General features: G+C 41.8%; 1 protein-coding gene across 4 annotated transcripts in view; it reads left to right on the plus strand.

Annotated features, from left to right (window-relative positions):
- Positions 1–26048, plus strand: part of PAWR (pro-apoptotic WT1 regulator) — a 155907-nt gene that overhangs the window by 62931 nt on the left and 66928 nt on the right. For all 4 annotated transcript variants that reach the window (XM_037885997.2, XM_043547271.1, XM_043547262.1 and 1 more), the window contains one exon: positions 17822–17950. In XM_037885997.2, coding sequence (XP_037741925.1) covers positions 17822–17950 — 129 coding nt within the window. The remainder of the gene's footprint in view (positions 1–17821; positions 17951–26048) is intronic.

The raw sequence follows: 26048 nt of genomic DNA on the forward strand, positions 1-26048 counted from the left end.
CAAAACAAACCCTACAGCTTAGATCAGTCACAGGAATAAAACACTAAATACTCAGTTTTCATTTACTTATCTCAAATGTTTCACAGTTATGATAGCTGGGTCTGACGTTTTCTGGGAGTTAATATCCATGTTAAGGTCCTCTTCTCACTGCTTTTGCCTTGGGCCCTCCACTCCTCCATGCTGATTACTGCCACCCAATCCCCTCTCTCTAGCAAATATTGTTTTTAAAGAGTATTTGGATAGGAAGACTTCAGTACAGTACTTGCAGGTGGACTAAATAGAGACAGTAACTGATGTCATAATGTTAAAATGAAAAGTGTCTATAGAATTAAAAATACCTACTTTACTACTTTGTTGCAGTCTGTTTCCTATTGTGAAATTGTGTGAATATTACTGTTTAATTTTGTTGTTTCATACCTCTTAGTATCGGAATAGTTCTTTCTTAGCTGCTCAAAAAAGGCTAAAATGATTGGGAAACTGTCCGTAGCTGTCCTTATCTCTTTTTAGCTTTATGCCAGTTTTCATTCTTCCCATGAATATTGGTACTGAGTCAGTTTTCCCCATTGACTTGGATTATGAGACAGTCGGTGGGTTGGACAACACATCCAGGTGGTGCTGCAGGGCCCAACTACCAATGGGTTCTCGCCTTAAAAAGTGGTTCCCATTGGTTAATGCTGGTGCAGCATTTGGCTGCTAAGTGCCACAGCAGCGACTAAAAAAGGCACTCCACTGTCAAAAATATCCCTCATATCCTCCCTCCCCCCCGCCCCCACCTTTGGTGGTACAATTTTATGTATTGCCTACAGACCATTCTAAAATACTTGTTTTTGTGGTAGATAATTATGGCCTTGTTTACCACGGATGACAAGAGGAGAGTCTGAAAGCTGAATATTTGAGAAGGGAGGGGATTTAGTAAGACTATTTTGAAATTCTTTGATTTTTTTTTTTTAATAACATATTTTATTCTCATGACTGATTTATAGTTGCAGGGGGAAGGGAAATCCAGGTTTGGTATAAGCAAGCAGGAAAAACCTTTTAAACAAATCCCAGCAACAACAAAACCAAAAACCTTTTAGGAATTCCACTGGAAGAAGAATCCTGGGTACAACCCCTAATTTTTAATATAAAAATTTACAGGTAACTATTCAAATTAGTACTTTTCAAAGATTCAGTTGAAATCAACAACCTATTCTGGAATCTGAACTTACTAAAAGTATAAAATATTTAAGATTAAGTACACTTTAAAAATACAGCATACTAATCCTGCATTTTTTTTTTTAATCTCATACACTATGCAAAGTCAGTTGTAACAGATTTGTTGTCCTCATCTGGCAATGATCAGCAGAACTGGTAGAATATTTCAGGAGTTTAAAAATGTCACATTTTTTAGGTTTAAATCCAAACCATTCCCCAAAGCGCAGGTTTTGCTGTTCCTCAAACAAGTTTAAATCCTCCTAAAAAGAAAAGGAGTACTTGTGGCACCTTAGAGACTAACAAATACTACCTTTCTTTTTACAGATACAGACTAACACGGCTGCTACTCTAAATCCTCCTAGGAATGCAAGGTATCTGTGCTAGGGGTTTTCACATAGTGATTGAAAAGACTTGCTTCAGAAGGTGCATTCTTTGCAAATACATTTTGGTATTTAGTTTAGAGCCTAATCCTGTATGCATTTATGCACCCATAGGTTAAGGGCCACCCCCCCCCTCCCCCAGCCCACTGTATACTAGCCACTATTGTAACTATTCTGATGCAGTGGGGCACACTGTACTCTTCCTCCTGAAGTGGGGGATTATGAATTAAACAATCAGGAAATACTTTAAAAATCAAGGTATGGCTTGGCTATATCTTTAAAAGAAATCTTGGGTAGGATTTCTCTGAGGTCCCAATTTGGATCTCATCATTAGTAAAAATAAAAAGTAGTGATACTGAAGTCATGGAGTTAGTCTAACATTAGAATTGGGCCATAAGTGGCTCAGTTAGTGGTTTTCAGCTCTTTCTCATGAAGGGGGAGATCATGAGTAATATTCAAAGCTTGCACTCATGGGAAAACTGAATATTAGGGACACAGATGCACTCTATGAATTCAGTGCCGATTACATGTCTCTAACAAAGGGGTCCTCAAGGAGGTGTCTTAAATCAAGGCATGCTACTCCCCTCTCCCTTCCATATCACCCAAGTTCTTAATTCTTAGTTCTTAAGTTCAACGTGTTTGCCATGAATGAGGAGGTGGAAGTGTTCAATAAATGTTTTTGTTCTGTATTTGGAAAAAATCGGTGCATTTGCATCACTAGAGAATGATGAAATACTTTCCATTTCATTAGTAACCAAGGAAGCTGTTAAACATCATCTACAAGGGATAAGCATTTTTAAATCAGTTGGCCTGGATAACTTGTATGTAGGGGTCCTAAAGGAGTTGGCTGAGAAGATTGGAGTGGCTGACTTTCTAAATAGGTTGGAATGTTGGGAAAATTTCAGAATACCGAGTGAGTGCAAACGTTATGCCAAAATTCTAAAAGGCCAAATGGGCAAAAAGGATGACCTGGGTAAATATAGACAGGTTAGCCAGACATCAGTTCTGGCAAAATAATGGAAAAGCCAATATGAGAGTCATTTAATAAAGAATTAAAGGATAGTAATATAAGTGCCAATCAACATGGCTTTATATGAAGTAGGTCTTGTCAAACAAACCTGATTTCTTTCTTTGGGGAGATTACAGATTTGGTTGATAAAGGTAACTATGTAGATGCAATATACTTAGACTTTCCTAAGGTGTTTGACAGTGCCTCACAACATTCTGATTTAAAAATTAGCACTGTACAATATCAGTGAAGCACATGTTAAATGGATTAAAAAATGGCTGACATCTCAAAGTACTTGCCAATGGGGAATAATCATTGAATTGAGGATGTTTGTAGTGGGAGTTCTGTGGGTCCCAAAGGTTTTGGTCATTGATCTCGAAGTAAATAAATCTGCTGATTTAAAATCTGGGGATGACCAAAACGATTGGCATGGTAAATGAGGATGGCAGTCACGCAAAGTGATTTGGATCACTTGGTGAGCTGTATCCAGGCAAACACAATGGATTTTAATACAGCCAAATGCCAAGATTTATGTCTAGGAACAAGGAATTGAACATGAGCTCCCAGTGTGATGCTGTGGGAAAAGAGCTAATGTTTATTCATCCAAGGACCACAAGGGAGTAGTGAGTAGAAGCAGGGAGGTGATTTTTACCTCTGTATATGGTATTGGTGAGACTGATACTGGAATACTATGTACAGTTCTCGTGTCCACATTTTTAAAAAAGATGCTGACAAATTGGAGAGAACGCAGAAAAAAGCCATAAAAATTATTTGAGGGTTGGAGATAATGCCTTACAGTGAGAGGTTTAAAGAGCTCAATCTGTTAAGCTTTTCAAAAAGAATAATGAAAGGTGAACTACCTTCAGAGGGAGAAAACTCCATGCTTTTTGTAAAGCAATCTGGAAACATTTTTTCCTTACTATAAATCTGTGCCATAGTTTTGGTGCTCAGACCCTTCAAGCCAGAACAGTATTTAAAAAGGTGAGTTGGCACCAAGTTGTAGTTGAGCCCCTCAACAATATATGGGTTGGCAACCTTTGCAGAACGAGCAGAGTTCTGTTTGTAATTATGGTTTATGGGCAAGATCTAAACACAGTACACTGCTCCTCTCAGTGCACAGTGCAGCTCCCACTGATGCCCATGGGAAGTATGCACAATGATTAAAAGTAAGTAAAAGGTGTCCTTTTAATATAGTAATTAAAGTGTTACCTGAACTTATTTGTTCAATGTATTATTGTTGCATTCATCATAGCGTAGCAAGGGAGAAAAATATACTTATTCTTCAGCACTCCTCTAAATTGCTGGAGAGCGGGAGTGGGGGAATTACATTGTTAGACCCAAAGGCCTCAACTGAAAAGGGGGCCCATTTGTGCTAGGCACTGTGATGTGTAGTAAGAAACAGTTCCTGCCTCCAAAGAGTTGACAATCCAAACAGAGAAGACAAACAAAGGATAAGAGGGGAAATGGGCACAAAGAGGTGAGATGACTTGGCCCACAGTCATACAGCAGGTCAGTAGTCTAGCCAGGAAAAGAACCCAGGTCTCCTGGCTCTCAGTCCAGTGCCCAATCCACTGAGCCATTATGCCTCTCGTGTCCTTTGTGCCATGCCTGCACTTTGTCTCTCTTCCTTTCCATTCCTCCTTTTTCTATTTCTCAGCTCTTTCCGTACTTTGTAGCTCCTCATTTCTTCCATCTGTATTTCCTTTCCGCAACTGTCAATTCCTACCCCTCCCCTATTCAGTAAACAATGATCAACAAATAGTGAATGATGACACTTAGGGTATGTCTACACTACCCGCTGGATTGGTGGGCAGCGATCGATCCAGCGGGGGTCAATTTATCGCATCTAGGCTAGACACAATAAATCGACACCCCCTACCCCCCCGCCCCTCCGAGCACTCTCCAGTCAACTCCTGTACTCCACTGCGGCAAGAGGCACAGGCGGAATCGACAGGGGAGCGATAGCAGTCAGCTCACTGCAGTGAAGACACCGCAGTAAGTCAATCTAAGTACTTTGACTTCAGCTATGTTATTCACCTAGCTGAAGTTGCATAACTTAGGTCGATTTCCCCCCCATGTAGACCAGGGCTTAGTTTCATCATAAGACCAAAATTAAATAAAACTTGCAAGTTCAATAGAATCATAGGACTGGAAGGGACCTTGAGAGGTCAGCTAGTCCAGTCCTCTGCACTCATGGCAGGACTAAGTATTATCTAGACCGGGGTGGGCAAACTTTTTGGCCCGAGGGCCACATCAGGGTGCGAAACTGTATGGAGGGTGGGGTAGGGAAGGCTGTGGCTCACTTGACTCTTGCCCCCCTCAAAACCCCCAACCCATCCAACCCCCCTTGCTCCTTGTCCCCTGACTGCCCCCTCCCGGGACCCCACCCCCTAGCCAATCCCATCCCTGCTCCCCATCCCCTGACTGCCACCACCAAACCTCTGCCCCAGCCAACGGCCCCTCGTCCCCCGACTGCCCCCCGGAACCTCCTGCCTCTTATCCAACCCCCCCACCATGCCGCTCAGAGCAGCATGTCTGACAGCCGCGCCGCCCGGCTGGAGCCAGACACGCTGCCGCACTGCCCTGCATGAGCACGCAGCCCCGCCCCCCAGAGCACTGCCCGCGCGGCGGTATGGCTGCGGGAGAGGGGGGACAGCGGAGAAGGGGCTGGGGGCTAGCTTCCAGGGCCAGGAACTCAGGGACCGGGTAGGACGGTCCCGCAGGCCGTAGTGTGCCCACCTCTGATCTAGACCATTCCTGATAGGTGTGTGTCTAATCTGCTCTTAAAAATCTCCAATGATGGAGATTCTACAGTCTCCCTAGGCAGTTTATTCCAGTGCTTAACCATCCTGACAGGAAGTTTTTCCTAATGTCTCACCTAAACCTCCCTTGCTGCAATTTAAACCCATTGCTTCTTGTCCTATCCTCAGATGTTAAGAAGAACAGTTTTTCTCCCTGGTCCTTGTAACAACCTTTTATATACTCAAAAACTGTTATGTCCCCTCAGTCTTCTCTTTTCCAGACTAAACAAACCCAGTTTTTTCAATCTTCCCACATAGGTCATGTTTTCTAGACCTTTAATCATTTTTGTTGCTCTTCTCTGGACTTTCTCCAATTTGTCCACATCTTTCCTGAAATGTGGTGCCCAGAACCGGATACAATACTCCAGCTGAGCCTAATCAGCGTGGAGTAGAGTGGAAGAATTACTTCTCGCATCTTGCTTACAACACTCCGGCTAATACATCCCAGAATGCTGTTTGCTTTTTTTTCTTTAACAGTGTTACACTGTTGACTCATATTTAGCTTGTGATCCACTATAACCCCCAGATCCCTTTCTGCAGAACTCCTTCCTAGGCAGTCACTTCCCGTTTTGTATGTGAGCAACTGATTGTTCCTTCTTAAATGAAGTACTTCGCATTTGTCCTTATTGAATTTAATCCTATTTGCTTCAGACCATTTCTCCAGTTTGTCCAGATCAGTTTGAATTTTAATCCTGTCCTCGAAAGCACTTGCAACCCCAGCCAGCTTGGTATCGTCCGCAAACATAAGTGTACTTGGTGCCATTATCTAAATCATTGATGAAGATATTGAACACAACTGGACGCAGAACTGATCCTTGCTGGACCCCACTTGTTATGCCCTTCCAGCCTGACTGTGAACCACTGATAACTTATTCTCTGGAAGTGGTTTTTCAACCAGCATTTGTCCTTTGTAAGCATGTACAGTTAATGTGGGTTGACAGTCAGGTCTAGAAATGTTCTGTTCAGAGGCATACACTAAAGTAGAATCAGTTCACATAAACATCCAGATTTTGGGGTGTTTGAGTCCTATTTTGAACTATCAGTCTATTATATTTGTAAAACTGGACTGGAAATCTGGGTGGGAAGCTGAAGAGAGCACTGTGGTGTTTCTCAGACGGAATAAGGAATTGCAGAGGTGCGTGAATTTTTATTTTCACATTTTTTTAAGAGCAATTTATTATATACAAAATTTAAATCCGCAAATGAAACTTGGCCACAATTTCGGATGAAGGTTCAGTTCTGATTTTATCTGAACTAGTTCTCCCATCCTTAAATTGTCTAAGGCCTTATAAGATCTGTCTTAGTTGAGCAATTTCTGTTGTTATAATGCTTACATTTGTATATAACACTTCTGGTTCCATTTTCTCTTCCAAAGCTGTGCAAAAGCCAAAAATAAAATGGGAGGAAAATGAAGCATTTCTAAAGTATTGTAGAATGAAACACACTTTAAAGCAGTGTATGTGTTCAAGTATCCTACTGCTTTTATGGGTTTTAGTGCAGGTGCTACAAAGGTTAATAGCTAGCCTGTCACTTCTGTTGTAGCAAAAGATTCTTTTAGCTAAATCAGTGTTAGTTTCCATTTAAGGAAGAATGTCTGCTAGAGCCAGTGGTATTTACTAACTGCGCCTGTGAAAACATTCCTTTTTACCCTCATGCTCACTCAGCCTTCTGTTTTCCAAGTGACATTATTACAGGCTTTAGCCTGTAGTCGGAGAAATTAAAAGCACATTTTAATAACATGAGTAGCAGACTCCTCATCCAGACTCCTCCCCACCTCCTCCAAATGGATTTATTATAGTGCAGTTGTAGCAATAACTCTAAATGTTTTTACCTGAACCGTAAACTTTCTGGCAGTAACCTTCTTAGTCTATCACTGGATGCTGAGAGAGTTTACCACAGAATAAAAGTGGTGGTAATAGCAGTTTAATTTGCACCACCTGGGATTTGGAGTTTAATTCATCTCATGGATGAACATCTTTTATTCATTTCCTCATCCACCCACCAATCTGAGTGAATGGCTTAAACTCAGAACCCCCTTACACACAATAGAAAAGCAGATAACGATGACCCTTATCCCTGCTTCTCTCTGCCTTAGCAGTTGAGCCCCTGGCAAATAAAATACAGAATAACCCCCAATAGGATGCATGCATATAAAGACCATAATTTCTGTAGATAATACCTAGCTCTTAAGTTGTGCTTTTCATAAATAGATCTCACAGCACTTTACAAAGGAAACTAGTATCATTATTCCCATTTTACAGATAGGAAACTATATGTAGTTGACTTTTTGCTTCATTATTAAATAAAATGTCTTATTACTAACAGTCACTAGGACCAAGCTGATATCTTGCTAAGTATGTGACCTGAAAATACACAAACCGTAAAGAATCTGTTGTCCTAAAACAGCAGCCTCCCACAGGAATCTGAAATCTTGACCACTGAATATTGGACAGAGGATTTCCAATATTTTACAATTAAAGCATGGAATAGCCTGATGTTAAATCCCTAAACAACAAAAACAGCATCACTTCTTCAACAAACTGAAAAATACCTTGTTAGGCCTTGTCTACATGGGAAGGCTTTTTTTGCTATAACTAGTTTTTCCTACAGAAACTCCCTTGTGTCCAGTTACCAGTTCTCTTTTTCTTTTATCTATTTAATCTGCCTGTCAACTTATCCCCCATTTAATTCACTTTGTATGCAACACTGTTCTATGCTAGAATGAATAATATTGGTACAAGTTTTGTGTGGATGCATCCATATTTCAAATTAACTATACCACTTCAGGCAGTCCTCCCACTGCTATCCCACTCTGCAATGCTTCATATCAGGATCATCATCTCTATATACCTGTGTGCCCTCCATTGCTCTGGGGTCATCTTGATTGGATGCCACCTCCCTGTTTAAATGGTACACTCTCAGGTGCACCCCTTGGGGCAAGTTCATATACCCAGAATGTGTTATAGGGCATGGCTGCTATGTTTCTGTATCATTCTATCTGGGAGTCCTGATTTCCTTCCTCTCTGGAGGAGGAGCATGTCCAGGCTATCTGAATAGGAGTCCAATGCAAAGATCTACAAACAGCTATCGGAACATATGAGGTTGAAGGGGCGCTCCTGGGACAACATCTACGGCTGTGCCAAAGCTCTGATAGAATTATAAAAAACTCCCTTATGGCTCTTCCCTCTCATACTACAAGCATGCTTTAGTCTTTCCCATCTTTAAAAACAACGACAACAAAAATGACTACTAACTACTGCCCCATCTCACTTCTTTCTTTGATTTCTAAGGTCAATGAATGTGATGTTTATAATCACTGTCTGGAGTTCCTCTCCTTCACTTCTATCTTAGACCTTTTGCAATCCAGTTTCCGCCTCTTGCTCTCCACTGAAACTGCTCTTGCCATAGTCTCTAATGACTTATTTATAGCTAAAGTGCAGAACCACTACTCCATCGTCATCCTCCTTGACATGTCAACTGCCTTTGACACAATAGTCCGTATTTTTCTTCTTGAAATCTTGTCCTCTCTTGGCTTCTTTCACTCTCTAATTTTGTTTCTCCTCCTATCCATTCAGTATTCTGCTGCAAAGATTTTTCCTACCTTGTCTCTTTGACCATGTCATTCCTCTTTGCATCCTTCCACTGGCTCCTCCTTCTCTATTGCATCAAATATAAACTGCTTGTCTTCACTTTCAAGAGACTTCACAGCTTATCCCCATCCTATCCGTCATCTCTCATTTGCTGTTCAGATGTTCCCTTCTGCCTCTCTTTGGCCCATGATGCTAGTCTCCATCACTCTCTTATTAAATTTTCAAATAAGCACCAAAAGAAGGTAATTCCACCTCTACGTAAGTAGTGTCCCTAACAGCTCAGAAACTTCTAATAATTCTGAAGAGACTGAGCAGACCAGAGTGCACATGCTTTCTGGGACTGTGTGGTGTATAAGTGCAGATAGAAAACTTGGATCCATCTACAAGAAACCTCCAGCATACATTTAGTGAAAAATCTGACTTTATAGTAAAACCTTGATGGTGGTGGTGGGTTTTAGGAAACACCAATTTGTACAAATGACCGGTAATATGAACCCAGTGGCACCCTTAATGCAAGTGTTGAAGAACAAATCAACATCTCTTCATATTCCAGTGCCTTCAGTGGTGCTTTGTGATTGCTTTGTGGTGATGTGAAGGATAAGGAGAAAGCGATGCAGTGTACCACACTGCAGCTTATGCACTGTACCTACTGTAATTTTGAAATTTTATGAACTCTTCAATCCCATTAGTATTGGTATCACATATAAGGTATTGGTTATTGCCTATTGAGCGTCACTGTTTGTCAGTGTTCATGTCTGGCTTAAACAGTGTGGCATGACCTGACTCCAATCCTTCAAGTGTGGTAATGATTGCTGTAAACATTGAATGAGGTTCAGGTGGATAGCACCAGAAAACAGGGTATTAGCTCACTAAACCAGGGAATAGAAAATATGAAAGCCTCATACTAACTTTTAACAAATATTTTCAATGCAACTTGATATCAAGGTTGTATTGCAAATTGATGAAATTATTAGTTTACAAATGTAATAAAATATACATTTCAAAACACACAGAATTGATAAACTCATTTGCTCAAACACTTCCCCCAACCATCCATCCCACCCACCCCATAACTCTTTAAGATGCCAGTCTCTAGTGTAAAGGAAGGAAATAGAGTGCAATAAAAATCTACAAGTTTGCTTGTTTTAGAAGATGCCCGAAAATATTGTAGCAACTATTCTAGTCAGTCTGTTTGTTTTTTTCCAATATGCATCATTTTCAGAGTTCTGTTCTGGCACCTAAGGCAACGGTACATCATCTGTTTGGGCAGTGGTCCCCAATGTGGTGCCTGCGGGCGCCGTGGCGCTGGCCGGGGCATTTATGTGCGCCCGCCGTCAGGGCTGCCACTGAAATGCCGCCAATGAGCACTTCTGGCAGAGAAGCGTTGCTGCCGAGAAGCGTCGCTGCGCGCCACACTCTTCTGAAGGCATGAATTTGCTCTTGGCCACAGAAGGGTTGGGGACCACTGCGTTTGGGGCTTATCTACATTAGGATTTTTTTTTCCAAATTCCCCACTGTTGCTTCCACCCAGCAGTTGCTTCAGCAGTGATACACACAAGGGTAGCACAAGTAAGAGCATTATTTTCACAATAGTCCTCTAACTCTCTCTGAGCAGGGTGAGACTACATGTTGGTAACATTGCACACAATCTTGAACTGTTTACATTTACTCCACCAAGCTGAACAGGAGGGAATTTTAGAAAAAATTGGTAGTATAGATATACTCGTCATAATGCTCTTCCCAAGAATACCATAAAAACATAAAACTATGGTCATTTTTGTGAATCTAATGAATGCTTTCTTCCCAGTTCTTTTAACATGAAACTTATTGTCTAGTGTAATGTTTCTTAACCTATATTGGGTTTGGGGGTCATCGAAAGTTTAAGCTGCCTATTGGAACACATTGCTGAAAAACAAAAATCAGCAAAAACCTGTGAATGGTAGACTCCATACTTTCCTTCCCTTCTCTTCCTGCTGCTGCCACTGGTTTAATCGCCTTCTGCCACTCACCCACCCCTTCGTTATCCATACAAGGCTCCTCCCTAGTAGAAGCATCACTTCAAGATGACATGGAACTGTGTAACACCAAGAATGGCAGCTTTGGGAATTGACTCCATGTCAAAATGTAATATTAGAGGTGTTCTTATAGGACTATCTGTATCTGGGAATATACCCATAGCACATGAATAAAACTGCAGCGTGGTCCATCTGCCCTCTTGCCTGGCTGCTTCTAAGCCTTGCTGGCTGTCAGGTGGACAGGAGATACTAGCAGGGTGCTCTCTTAAATACTGTGCACTGGGCGGCAGCCCAGCCCATCAACCCCTAAGGCCAGCCCTGTTGATGGTAAAGGAGCACCCACCAGTGAGTCCAAGTACAACATTTTGGTAAAGAGACTAATGTTCCCAGTTGTGGGAAGGGTGCTCGGGATTTCTACCAGTGTGGTATCTTGGGGCAGTTCCAGTTTAAGTATCAGCCTTTAGCATGTACATGTCTACTAAACTGAAGCTCCAACCCTTCTATTTGCTGGAGGGAGGCAGAGCTTTGTCTCTTCTTGCTGAAGCCTCCTGGCTGATGTGAGAAAAGGGAGCCTTGGCCACTATTCTTCTGATCTTTCCCTTTTTTAGTAGGGGGTGGCAGGGATGTTTTTCTTTGGATAACTACAGTGCCTGCAGCTACTCATTTTGTAGCTTCTCCAAGCAGCAGCATGTAACTTACATAATTATTGAATTTTATTTTTACACATGATGCTCTGAAGAGCAGCAGTGAAACTGATTGCAAAACTTGTATTACCGTGACAATCAGTTTGAAAAGATTCATGTAAAATGTGGCTTATAACCACCAGAAGCTTGAGGTTCCCCACAGGGAGTCCTGCTCTTATTTCCACCCCAAGGGACATGTGTCATTTTTTTTGAACCCTTGTATTTCTTTCCAAATGAAGCATCACAATCAACCCCAAAGCATCCCACCATGTAGTATGTAACCAACTGTGGGCCACCTGCTTTTCACGACCCAGTGCTGCATTCAGATGTTCTTTGATACCAAAGATTTCTGCCTTTAATCTGTTTCTTGAAAATCCATGCTTATGATCATGACCAATATAGATGCTGAAATGCTCTACTTGGATGTGGTTACCTTCTGCACTTCTGAAAGTTCCTTCCTTGAGTTCAGATGTTTGAAGCCCCTGCTTGGGACACTCATGTTTATTTTATGTGGCCAGTAAAAAGCTTTTTTTTTTATGCTAGACAAGCGGCTAATCCTAATGTCACTGTTTCCCTTTTCAGTAAAATAATTTCTAGATTATAGACTGAAAGACTAAGCGAATTGAGTGTATAATACCTGTCCTTTTGTCCAGCATAGTCACTGCTTGCTAGTATTTAACCTGTTACATGGAAAGCGCTTAGAGATATGTGGAGTACAAAAAGCCCTATATAAGATCCATACATTTGTCACACCACTCATAGGTTATTAAAACCTGTTAAGCAGGTTCCTGGGAAGAGTGTTGAAGCCATTAAAGCGTCTTGTAAAGCTCCTAAATAGGCAGAATTTGAACATTTGATTCTTGCTTGAACGCTGTTTGCTTATCTTGTAGTCACCATTCTTTGGCCTAAACAATTCTATAGTGCTGATGTTCTGTTAAACATCTGGAACATTCCACACGTGAGACGGTTGTGTCTGTGTCTGTAGACTAGCTAATTCTGCAAAGCTGTTAGGTTCTTTCCATACGAAGAATTCTGTAAAAATGCAAAGAAATTGCTACAAGTTCATCTAAATCAGCGTTACCTAAACTGTGTTCCGCGCAACACTGGTGTTCCGCACGATGTGAATAGGGTGTTCCATGAAAGAATCTAGCATTTAATTTTGACTCTTGCACTTGATTTTTGTACTACTTTATATGCGCTTTCCAGTTAGAAATTGTTAGTTCAAGTTATTTTAAATTTGTATTTTGCTTTGTTTTATAAAATAAAATATATTTGAGCATAAATAACACAATTTTTTATTTGAAAACCAGACTACAAAATAATGTGTTCCATGGCCAGAAAAGTCTGGGAAACGCTGATCTAAATATTTCAGGAATTGCCAAAAAGATATGAACTATATATGTGGTGGCTCCACCTCCTTTGAAGGTTTTTGGGGAAAGGTACTATATCCCCAAATGGTATTTGAATTTTTTTCTCTAACCAATTTCTGTACAATCATATCTGTCTTGCCTCCTAAATGGTAAAGTTATTTTTGTTATAACATACAGTATTCATGACTGGGAAGCGAAAAGCAGTTTTAAAATAAGCAGTGTTGCTTGATTTCTGCAATTTCATTGTTTGCTCATGTGTGTTCAAATGTGATGTTTAGTGTAAACTGATCTAGTTAGAGACTTTTCTTCCATTAGAAGAACACCATTTTCAGTTACGGGGAAAAAACATAATCTCTAATTGTTTTTTAGTCACTTCCACTAAAGTTTGTGTACAGCTGTGATCCATTTAAAATGTTTTCTTTCTATTAAGTCAAATTCAGCTGCAAACTGGCAGTGGGCTGGGAGTGCAGGAATATATTCGTGGCTGTTTTCAAGTGAATTAGAATGATGAAGAAAACATCCTGCTTTTATTTTCCACAGTAGAGGTTTATAGAAAAACTGTTTATCCTACAGCATCAAATATTTATTGAAATGCTAGAAAACCTAAGGAATTTTTGTGGATTGTTTGTATTAAGATCAGATGTGCAAATGTCACACTGAATATCTGCTGTACCAGAACACAAGTGATTTGAATGGAAAATACTTTTTTTTTGTTAAGAGATTTGAAACCCCTTGCATCAAGCAGCAAAATTAAAAAAGCAAGAAAAGTATGATGTCAGCATCACACCTCTGTGGTTCAGTACAGTACTCGGATACTGCTGACAGAGAAATGAATTCTTGTATTTGTTGTGCTTAATGATGTGAAACCATTTTATAAAGCAAAGCAAACTATTTCAGAGAAGAATGGAATGTAAGGCAAAACAACACTCTGACTGAAATGTCCTAATGGTCTAGATAATTGCAGCAGTAAGATAATATGGTTATTAAAACAGCCTCAGACTGTGATAAGATTTTGTATATTTCTAACTTTTAAGTAATACCTTCTTAATTAAATCTACCACTTAAAGTCAAGAAAAGTCTCAAGTTTTATCACATATATTTTACGTCCAAAACTTAGAATCATGGTCACTAGAACTGAAAGCTAAGGCTAGCTCTTCATAAATATTTTTGAAAATTTTAGGGTAAACATCTTGTGTTTAGTATAGTTCTAAATATTAAATCTATGTTAGCACGTCAGTATGTTTTTAGCTAGTGTATTTCTTTCTTGAGAATGGGCCAGACTGTAACAGGTTTTGAAAGTTGCTGGCAGGTTGTCCATTTCAGAGAGAGATTAACAATCCTTGTCAAGGCTTCATTAGCTGTAAGGAACCATGAGGAGCAGATGATCCATTTCACAGGTGGATCTCAGCAAACTTCTCTTAGTGCATCTATAAGCAGTCATAAGGCACCACAGCATTTTGTGGCTCTACACTGCTCACAATTGCCTTAGCATGAGCATGGTTCTGCACCATGTTTCTGTTGGGTAGGGAGGCAATCCGTCCTCCCTCTCCCTCCTCTCTCCCCCCCCCCCCCCCCCCCCGCCCCATGTTGTTCCAGTTTCAGGCTTTACATAGCTGCTCTCCTGTCAGGGAGTGAGCCTGACACTACACAGTTCAGTTGCAATCTCATTTGGAGTATTTGTGTGTAATGCAGTTCGACAATATTGATTTATTGTCACTATTGTGTGTCCTTTGAGCTCATGGGAATGGTGATGGGGGTGGAGGAGATGCACTGCTCAATGTGCTGTTAACTTAATATTTTTTTTCTAAAATGTTGAGGGTGGGAATCCCATACCAATCTCAATGTTAACGTCCAAAACTGCTAAGGGTATTTTCAATACAATTGTTAGTAACAAGTAGATAATCCTGGCACTGAAGAGCTAATGATATTTGATGATGGGGAGGGGGGGGATGTTTCATCTCACTATGATTGCTACAAAATCTGAATTAGGTGTATTTGAGATGAAGTTGAAGCAGAGGAGGAAGAGGTTTTTTTCTGTTTTAAAATAGCAACTTGACAGTTTTTGTTGTCTATGTACATTTTGTGTAAATTTAGATAACCTTTTAAAAATTTAAAGAATTTATTTGAAATTATTATTGCTTTGTTTGTTATAACTTTAAGGTTTATTACGATAGCTTTCCTCACTCTAATCTCAAACTATCTCAAAGTTGAAAACTTTTTTCCTTTGAGGTTTTCCAGAGTTTTCATTTTATTAATTGAATATTTTGAAACGTGGGGGCAGAATCTGCACTGAGTTTTAGTCTTCATTTTTACTGGAAAAAATAAAGTATCATACATCCACTGTGTGACACTAATCTTCATTTCATTTGAGAAGTCCTGTATCAGGTCAATAGTTATTTTTGTAGAAGTCTGGCTTTATAAGAACTAAAGATGAATTCCTTTCTCTTTTTGCTTTCAATTGTTTGGGTTTGTTTTGCTTTATTTAAAGTCTTGTGTTCCATCAGAATGAATTATTAGGAAAATGGCTGGTTTTCAGCTTCTAGTGCTATAGCCTATTGCATTTGCCATGTTATAAATGCTAGTGTATTCTGTCTTTAAGAGGAGAACCTCTCATTAGTAAGGCTATGTTTTAGTCCTGGGTATTTGTAGTAAAAGTCATGGGCAGTAAACAAAAATTCACAGCCTGTGACCTGTCCATGACTTTTACTCCAACTAAAACTTGGGTGGGGGGACTGCGGCTGCTGGAGGAGGGTGGCCCGGGACCCCTGCTGGGGCGGGGGGCAGGAGAAAGGGTTGGTGGGGCTGGCAGGCTCCCTACCTGGGATGGATAGGCATGTCCCTGAAGCTCCTAGGGGGAAGGGTGGCCAGGGGAGCTCCGCGTGCTGCTCCTGCCCCAAGCGCCAGTTCCGGCAGCTCCCACTGGCTGGGAAGTGCAGCCAGTGAGAGCTTAGGAGCTGCAGGGACATGCTGGTGAAAGCCAGGAAGCATGCCCAAGTAAGTGCCACCCAGCACCCAAACCCTGAGCCCCCTTCCACACATCCAAACTGCTGCTGCTGGCCCAGGGGCTGCCTGGCTTGCGCAGCTCGTGAACCAGCACTGGCAGCTGCAGAAGTCATGACGGTGACAAAGTCACAGAATCCGTGACCTCTGTGACACAGCAGCCTTACTCATTAGTACTAATTAGACAAGATGGGTGAGGTAATATCTTTTATTCTGTGAGTGAAAAAGACAAGCTTTCGAGCTACACAAACTACTGCAAACAGAATAAGACCACTAGATTTGTTTAATGTTAAGAGTGCAACTGAAATGACAAAAGCATGGAAACGTAGAATTAAGGCAGAACATTCAGATTGACATTCCAGTCTTAGCAAATGCTGCTGTGCCAAAAAGAAGGTCCAGTGGTATGTGCTGAAGTGTCAGTCTGGTTTTTCTATTTTAACTCTACATTTCCTTTCATTTCCTTTGTTGGGCTTATGCAAGCCTACAAATGTTGCTGAAGACAACTGGGAGTTTTTTTGCGGGGAACTGACTTTTTCTTAACTACAGTAACTCCTCACTTAGTCATCCCAGTTAACGTTGTTATGTTGCTGATCAATTAGGGAACATGCTCATTTAAAGTTGTGCAATGCTCCCTTATAATATTTGGCAGCTGCCTGCTTTGTCCACAGCTTGCAGGAAGAGCAGCCCGTTGCAGCTAGCTGGTGGGGGCTTGGAAGCAGGGTGGAACGGTAGCCCCCCTATCAGCTCCCCTAAGTTCCCCGTGCAGCAGCTGCCCAGCAGGTTATCAATTGCTGGCAGTTCAGCTGTCCCTCCCCCACTGCCATGTGCTGCTCCTGCTCTCTGCCTTGGAGCTGGTACCGGGAGCCTCCTGCTTGCTGTGTGGGGGAGTGGGGAAGAGGGGGAGCTAATGTCAGGGTGTCCCCCTCTCCCTACTCCTTGCCCCTCCTCCCCCCCCCCCCCCCCCCCCCCCCCGCTTACCCCTTCTCCATATAGAGCAGGGGGAGACACAACAGGGCTCAGGATCCAGAGAGAGCTGGCCGCAGCTGCTGTCTCAACTTCCTGATCTTTTTAAAGGCAATGTACTTAGAATGTTGTCCGCGTACTTAAAGGGGCAATGAGCATCTCTCTCTCCCCCACACACAAGGTGTGTATCTGTCTGCCATGCTGTCTCCTCTCCCTCCATTCATGCTGCCTTGTAGAGTGTGAGGCTACATTAACAACAAGCTGTTAACCCTTGAGTGGTCAGCTGAGTTCTAGTTCATCATTTAGCAGTAAGGCATTCTTTGGGAAATATCCCATCCTCTAACTTCACCACCTCAACCAAGCTTCACAATTATCATTGCTGTGTCTAGAAATAAATTGTTTGTTTAAAACTTAAGTAATATAGTGTTTTTGTCTGGTGAAAAAAATTTCCCTGGAACCTAACCCCCCCATTTACATTGATTCTTATGGGGAAATTGGATTTGCTTAACGTTGTTTCGCTTAGTCACATTTTTCAGGAACATAACTACAATGTTAAGCAAGGGGTTACTGTACTATTTAAAAAAAAAAAATCTTAGTTTCCCAGACTTGATCCCTATATTTAAACTATTATAGCTTGACCAATATAGAATCAAAATGCCATGTTAATTTAAACAAAATACATAAATCTTGAACTAATCTTTGAAAATATTAATATTAATACTAATATATAAACTTCATAGATTGCTTCAGTTTTTGTTTGCATAGATATCCAAAATGTAATATAGCTTTTTTTACAGTTGACTGTGTTGTTTTTAGAGTCTAGATGAATATGATGATGATGAAACAGGACAGAAGGAACGAAAGAGGGAAGATGCTATCACACAGCAGAATACAATGCAGAATGAATCTGCCAGTGCAGACCCAGGTGGCTCATACCTAATACAGGTGAGAATTTAAAATTTTGTTCTGTTTAAAATGTAATTCAGTTGCTAATTCCAGACTTAAATTTGGTTAATCTCATGTTTCTGACTCCTGTTTCAACGCCAACCAAGGCAGTAAACTATTTTGTAAGCGGGAACAAGTTATCAAAACTGGTAGTCCATTGTATTACTTAAAATGTACATTGATTTAGTCATCCTTCATTTTTATCACATTTAAAATGCTCATTAATTGTATTTGTCTTGTTACATTGTTGCCTGATTTTCTTTTATAAGACAAGGTATATAAGTAGGGCCCTACCAAATTCACGGTCCATTTTAGTCAATTCCACGGTCATAGGATTTTAAAAATAATAAATTTCATTATTTCAGCTATTTAAATATGAAATTTCATGGTGTTGTATTTGTAAGGGTCCCGACCCAAAAAGGAATTGTGTGGGGGAGGGATTGCAGTACTGCTACCCTTACTTCTGCGCTGCTGCTGGTGGGGTGCTGCCTTTAGAGCTGGGCTTCCAGCTAGTAGCTGCTGCTTTCTGGCTGCCCAGCTGTGAAGTCAGCGCAGAAATAAAGGTGGTAATACCATGACCCTCCCTAAAATAACCTTTAACCCCCCCACCCCCCTGGCGCAACTTCCTTTTGGGTCGCAACTCCCAATCTGAGAAATGGTGGTCTCCCCCATCAAATCTGTATAGTATAGGGTAAAAGCACACAAAAGACGAGCTCTGCACCCACCGGCAGCTTCCCGGCCAACCCTCCCACCCCAGCTCAGCTGCGCCTCTGCTCCATCTCCTTCCCTGAGCGCGCTGCGTCTCCGCTTTTCCCCTGGCTCCCAGCGCTTGCGCTGTGAAACAGTTAGGGGGGAGGAGGGGGAATGCAGTGTGCTCGGGGGAGGAGCGGGGCTGGGGCGGGGATTTGGGGAGAGGTCCAATGGGGGCGGAGTTGGGGTGGGGACTTTAAGGAAGGGGTTGGAATGGGGGCGGGACTGGGGGGGCAGGGGCTGTGCTAGCACCCACCGGCACCAGGGAAAGTTGGCGCCTATGGCTTGTCTAGCATCACATAGGAGCTCTCTGTGGCAGATGCAGGGATAGAATTCAGTTCTCCAGGGTATCATTCAACTGCCTTAACCATGAGCTCATCTTTTCGCTTCCTTCAATCCCTTGCCTCTTTCACTGCCTTCCAACTTCTGCAACAAATGAGGCAAGGGTTCTACAGGTGAGTCCGCTTCACTACATAATCCTTATTCATCCCCCCGAGCAAGTCCATTCTGTGTACTGAATGAGGCAGGGATCCAATTTTCTTGTCCCTTTCTGTTCTCCTCCCAGGTGCATTGTCCTAGTTTCTTGTCCAGCCGATCACAGTTTTATGGAATAGGTCTTGTCGAACAAACCTGATTTCATTTTTAAGGAGGTTAGAGGTTTGGTTGATAAAGGTAACTGCATAGATGTACTTGTCCTAGACTCCTGTAGGGAACTTAGTGTGGTTAGTATGGTGCAACATGAATTATTCACTGTGAGGGTAGGCCTACATTAAGGATCAGTGTTAAACCCATTACTGTTTGTGATTTGGAATGGACACCTTTATGCAGGAAATTAGGGGGGAGACTTTGTGAAGCATGCTTTTTTGTCAATGACATTATTGTCGATTATGCCACAAAGATAAATACAAACTGGAAATGGACCTAGTACTATGGAAGGGGTGTACTAGATGATTTGTAAGCCATTTTCTTCTGACAAGACCGAATACATATGATGCTTCTTTGAGAGGGACAATGAGAAGCCAATTAAACTAGATGGTATAGAGTTAGTCTGTGTGACGTTGCACTCTATATGATTTTATGAAAATATGCTAATGAGTGTGAATATAATGTAACTGGAATATGCTTCATGCAAAAGGTTTCTTGTAAGGGAACATTATAAATCTTTTACAATCTACTGAGTGTGGTCATCCAATTTGTATAAATGTATCATTCTTGTATCTGAAACTAGAAAGATGAAATATAACTCTGAGGTCCTATTGTAATTATGCGAAGTGTGGGCCATTAATAGTGTCTTGGAATCTTGATGGCTCCCATTAACCAGGACAATTGGTTGCAAATGATTCTGTTTACTTGTAAGTCTTCCTGTATACATGTGTGCTGGCAAGTGGGTAGTGAAGTCTTACAGTGACATGTGATCATGTCACCTGAACTGGAATCCATCTTTAACCTGGTGCTTTTCCATTTAGAAGGAGGGGTAGGAACCCAGAGAGGGACAAAGGATTCCCGCCTTGTGCAAAGATATATAAGGGAGTGGAACAGAACAAAGAGGGCTGCAGTCATGAGAAATCCCCTAGCTACCACCTGAACTGGAACAAGGACTGTACTAGGGGAAAGGATTGGGCCCAGACTAGAAAGGAGTCTAGTCTGTGAAAGAAGCTTATTGGAGCATCTCTGAGGGTGAGATTTACCTGCATTCAGTTTCTTAAATGTATTGGGCTTAGACTTGTGTGTTTTTTGTTTTATTTTGCTTGGCAATTTACTTCTGTCTGTTATTACTTGGAATCACTTCAGTTTCTACTTTTTATATTTAATAAAATCACTTTTGTTTATTAATTAACCCGGAGTAAGCGATTAATACCTGGGGAAGCAAATAGCTGTGCATATCTCTCTATCAGTGTAATAGAGAGCGGACAATATGAGTTTACCTTGTATAAGCTTTATACAGAGTAAAATTGATTTATTTGGGGTTTGGATCCCGTTGGGAGCTGGGTATCTGGGTGCTAGAGGCAGGAGCACCTTCTAAGCCATTTTCAGTTAAGTCTGCAGCTTTTGGGGGACGTGGTTCAGACCTGGATCTGTTTTTTTTTTTTTTCAGCAGGCTAGCATGTCTGGCTCAACAAGACAGGGTACTGAAGTCCCAAGCTACCAGGGAAAACTGGCTCAGAGGTAGTCTCAGCACATCAGATGGTAGTCCCAAGAGGGTTTCTGTGATCCAATCCATCACACTATGCAACAATTTAAATTCATTAGTTCAGAGTTGAGCCATGATGGGAATATGAATGCAGATGTTAGGAGCCTCATGAAGAGTGATTGGTGTAAGTCCAGGGAGTTAATGGAAATTGTGATAAGAATATGCCGAGTAGACTACCAAGCAAAGCATATTAAGAATACTGTTAGTCCAGACATGACATGAGAGTCTGAATGTTGGCCAATGAGGAGGAGAGAATTACTACTTCACACTGCCAAAATGAGAATGCCAGGTGCATGCTGGGTTAGACTAGAGGTGGTGGTCTACACAGTGAAATCATATGAGCCTTGCAACAGGTAGCCTCCATCGCCGAAAAGCTGAGGGAGTATTGGCTGAGATTAATATGTGATGACAGGATGTGGGATATGTTTGTCAGGGAGTACAAGAGAGTAATAATCACAGGATGACGACCACAAGGAAGTCCTAGAAAAAAAGTGGGTCGAGATGCTGAAGGAAAACCTGAGGAAGGTTGCTGTCCGCTTGGAAGAAACACTTGAGAAGAATGGTTGGAGGTGAAGAACAAGAGCCACTGACCCAGACTGATGGGGTAAGGTGAAGAAGCAGCTCTGTACTACATTCAGATTGCTTTAAAAGAAAAAATCCCAAAACAATATCCGTGAAATACATATTAAATAGATGAAGAACTAGCTAACCTGCAGACCTCGAAAAAGTAGTTGTTGATAGGGAGTCATCGAATGGGGGTATTCCCAGCGGGATTCTCCAAGGATTAGTACTGATCCCAATACTATTCAGTATCTTCAATGATTTGGAAGCAAATATAAAATCACTGGTGAATAAATTTGCAGATGGCACACAAATTGGCAGAGTAATTTAATAATAAGTCATACAAAGCAATCTGGATTGTTTGGTAATATGGACTTGCCCATTTGAACAAAATGAGTTTTTAATACTGCCAAATGCAAACTTTCATACGTCTAGGAACAAGAATTGAAACCCCGACCTGCAGAATGTCGGACTGTATCTTGGAAAGCAGGGATTCCGAAAAAGATTTTGAGGGTCATAGTGAACAAATAACTGAACATGAACTTCCAGTGTGACACTGTGACTGAAATAGCTAATGTGATCCATGGATGTGTAGACAGGGAAGTAGTCGGTAGGAATAAGGAGGAGGAGATGATGATGATGATCACGATCTCTGTATACAACATTGGTGAGGCTGATACTGGAATACTGCATTTGGGTGTGGTGGTAACATTTTAAAAAATGTTGAAAATTTGGAGATGGGCCAGAAAAGCACCACTAAGCTAATCTGAGAGCTGGAAAATGCCTTACAGTGAAAGACTTGGAGCTCAGTCTGTTTTAATTTATAAAAAAGAAGATTGAGAAATGAGTTGATTGTGGTGTATAAGTGCATTCAAAATACTAGAAATTTAAAGTGCTCTTTAATCTAGTGGAAAAATCATCATAACGGCTGAAGTCATAGCCAGACAACTTGAAGTTGGAAATAAGGCACACTTTTAATGGTGATGTTTGTTAATTACTGGAACAAGCTACCAACGAAAGTGGTGGACTCTGCAGCTCTTGGGTATCTTAAATTCAAGACTGAATGTCTTTCTGGAAAACATGCTTTAGTCAAACACAAGTTATTGAGCTAAATACAGGGGTAATTGTGTGAAATTTAATGGTCTGCAATGTACAGGAGGCTAGACTAAATGATCTTGGGTTTCCTTCTAGCCTTAAAGTTTATTAATATTTATTTGTATTGCAGAAGTGGCTAGGAAGCCCGGTCATGAACTGTACAAGATTTGTACAAGACTTATGCTCCAAAGATCTTGCAATCGAAATATAAGGTGAAACAGGTGGATACAGAGAGATGGGGGCACCAAGATACAGCAGGACACTTGCAGCCTGACTCTCTTTTCTGGCAGTCGTGGACCAAAATGTACACCAGATTTCTACTGCAGTACTTAAAAGTCATTTTTCCAGAAGCTACCAAAGGTGTGCCTATGGCCATTAAAAGGAGGAAGCATTGAGCCAGTTGGAGACTAGGCATCAGACTTTACAAAAGAAATCCATTAAATTCAAGTGAAACCTAATGGGTTTACAAAATTAGAATATTTTTTTAAATGACCATGTTGAAAACAGAAATGCCCATCAAACATGCAAATAGCAAAAGCTGCCAATTTATCAAAACTGGGGAACCGTAGATTGCATCTGTCTTAGATGCCATTAACTTATGTTGGAATCTGCTACTGAGAGTCAAGTTGAAACAATTCCGAGTAACGCAATCAGCCTGTGTATTCCTGACCATATCTGCAGATGTTCAGGAGGGCCAGTACTTCTCAGTGCAACTGGATAAAACTACAGATGTGGAGTCTTCTGCTCAACTTCTAACATTTGTGCAATCTGAGTTGGAAAAATCCATACATAAATTTTGCTGTCCACTGACCGGACATGCTGCCCAAAACGGGGAGGGAGCGGGGTATCTTTTAATCTTTCCAACAGCTAACTCTCTTGTAGCTTGGTTGGATTTGCGTCATTGAACAGGTGTCTGCACAGATGATGCCCAGGCTATGATAGGGAAAGCAAAGGGGCCATCCATTCTATTGAACAGCTTTAGCAGTAGAGATGACAATGGAACTGCAAAAGATACTTAATGAGACTGTAAAATTTGTGAAATGTATTAAACGTAAGCCCACAAACGCATGTCTCCTCTCTCTTTTCTGCAAAGAAATGGGCTGTCAGCATTGGAAACTTCTTTTCCACATAGAAGTTTATTGGCCCTTGTGTAACAAAATTTTGAATCTCTTGTTCAAGCTCAGATTAGATGCGAGGATTTTCTGTGCTGAATGTGGTTCTGCCCTTGCTGAATATCTCACAGTTCAGCTTGGGCTTGCTCTGAATGCTTCTCTCCAGGGGCAAAATATGACATGCATTCTCTTCCTGGGCATTGATACACACAGGAGGTCATAGCTGTTGTCAGGGAGTCTCAGCCATTTTGCCCTTCCCATATAGCTAAATGAGGAGAGGGAAGGGGTGAGAGCTTAGGGCATTCATGGTATTCAAAAGATTAAGAAACAGGGTATGTCTTAACTGCCCGCTGGATCGGCGGGTAGTGATCGATCTATCGGGGATTGATTTATCGCGTCTCATCTAGACACGATAAATCGATCCCCAAATAGATGCCTGTATTCCACCTCGGCAGGAGGAGTAAGTGGAGTCGACGGGGGAGCTGCCACGGTCGACTCGCCACCGTGAGGATGGCCAGGTAAGTTGAACTAAGATACTTTGACTTCAGCTACGTGAATAGCATAGCTGAAGTTGCGTATCTTAGTTTGAAAACACCCCCCCCTCCACCCCCCAGTGTAGCCCAGGCCTAAAAGGAGCTCCAATAGATCCCTGCTCTTGAGTTGTGCTTCTAGCACAAACCGGGGGAGGGGAGGGAGTCTTCCATATCTTAAAAGCTCTAAAGCTAGAGGCTCTATGAGAAGACGTGGCTCACTTTCCTTTTATTGCAGTCGTGCTTATTGTCTTTTCAATAAGTGTTTGTGTGGTGTATAATATGCGGCCCTTAGGCACAACTGTAATTAGAAACAGTAAGCAACAATCTAGTGCCTCAACTATCAGTTAATTTCTTCTTCTGAACATGGAGGGGCTTCTTGGGGGTTCCTGCATGGATCTCGTATGTTGCTGCAACAATGATGGAATCGCCAAGAAAATTATCCCTTGTTCATCATACCCTTTCTCCAATGTCTCTATAGTTATCCTCTTCTGGAGGGAAGCTTATAACCTATAAAATTCTCCTGCAATTGCACACACCTTGAATGTCTCATGCATTATTTCACTTGGTAAGCTTCAAAGGAAGAAGACCAATTGAGGCAGTTAAACGTCCTACCTTTTGGTTGATGGTGTCAGTGCTGCTTACATCAGTATAAGTTTAATGTGCTAGGCTCCAAAGTTTCCTGCCTTCTCAGCATCCAGATGTGTGTGATACCCTGGTGCTATGGTGAAGCATTGACTCACTCAGTGTACTGCCTTGGAATAGACTTGAAGTATATACTTAATCTCCCCAGAAGTACATAGCTCTGCACAGAAAGGAGCCCTCTGAAGTCTTGAGACACTTTCCCATTTACTCACGGCGTCTGGAAGCTAAACTGCCAATGACTGCAGCCTCCATAGTGTCCGTGCCAGTTGTTATCCTTGAGGAGGACATACAGGATACCTTGCTATCCTGTTTCCATAGCTCGGTGTTATCTGCTTCAAAGACGTGTGTACTTAGAATCATAGAATATCAGGGTTGGAAGGGACCCCAGAAGGTCATCTAGTCCAACCCCCTGCTCGAAGCAGGACCAAGTCCCAGTTAAATCATCCCAGCCAGGGCTTTGTCAAGCCTGACCTTAAAAACCTCTAAGGAAGGAGATTCTACCACCTCCCTAGGTAACGCATTCCAGTGTTTCACCACCCTCTTAGTGAAAAAGTTTTTCCTAATATCCAATCTAAACCTCCCCCATTGCAACTTGAGACCATTACTCCTCGTTCTGTCATCTGCTACCATTGAGAACAGTCTAGAGCCATCCTCTTTGGAACCCCCTTTCAGGTAGTTGAAAGCAGCTATCAAATCCCCCCTCATTCTTCTCTTCTGCAGACTAAACAATCCCAGCTCCCTCAGCCTCTCCTCATAAGTCATGTGCTCTAGACCCCTAATCATTTTTGTTGCCCTTCGCTGGACTCTCTCCAATTTATCCACATCCTTCTTGTAGTGTGGGGCCCAAAACTGGACACAGTACTCCAGATGAGGCCTCACCAGTGTCGAATAGAGGGGAACGATCACGTCCCTCGATCTGCTCGCTATGCCCCTACTTATACATCCCAAAATGCCATTGGCCTTCTTGGCAACAAGGGCACACTGCTGACTCATATCCAGCTTCTCGTCCACTGTCACCCCTAGGTCCTTTTCCGCAGAACTGCTGCCTAGCCATTCGGTCCCTAGTCTGTAGCGGTGCATTGGATTCTTCCATCCTAAGTGCAGGACCCTGCACTTATCCTTATTGAACCTCATCAGATTTCTTTTGGCCCAAACCTCCAATTTGTCTAGGTCCTTCTGTATCCTATCCCTCCCCTCCAGCGTATCTACCACTC

The sequence above is a fragment of the Chelonia mydas genome, chromosome 1 (genome assembly GCF_015237465.2).
Source record: "Chelonia mydas isolate rCheMyd1 chromosome 1, rCheMyd1.pri.v2, whole genome shotgun sequence".
Lineage (NCBI taxonomy): Eukaryota > Metazoa > Chordata > Testudines > Cheloniidae > Chelonia > Chelonia mydas.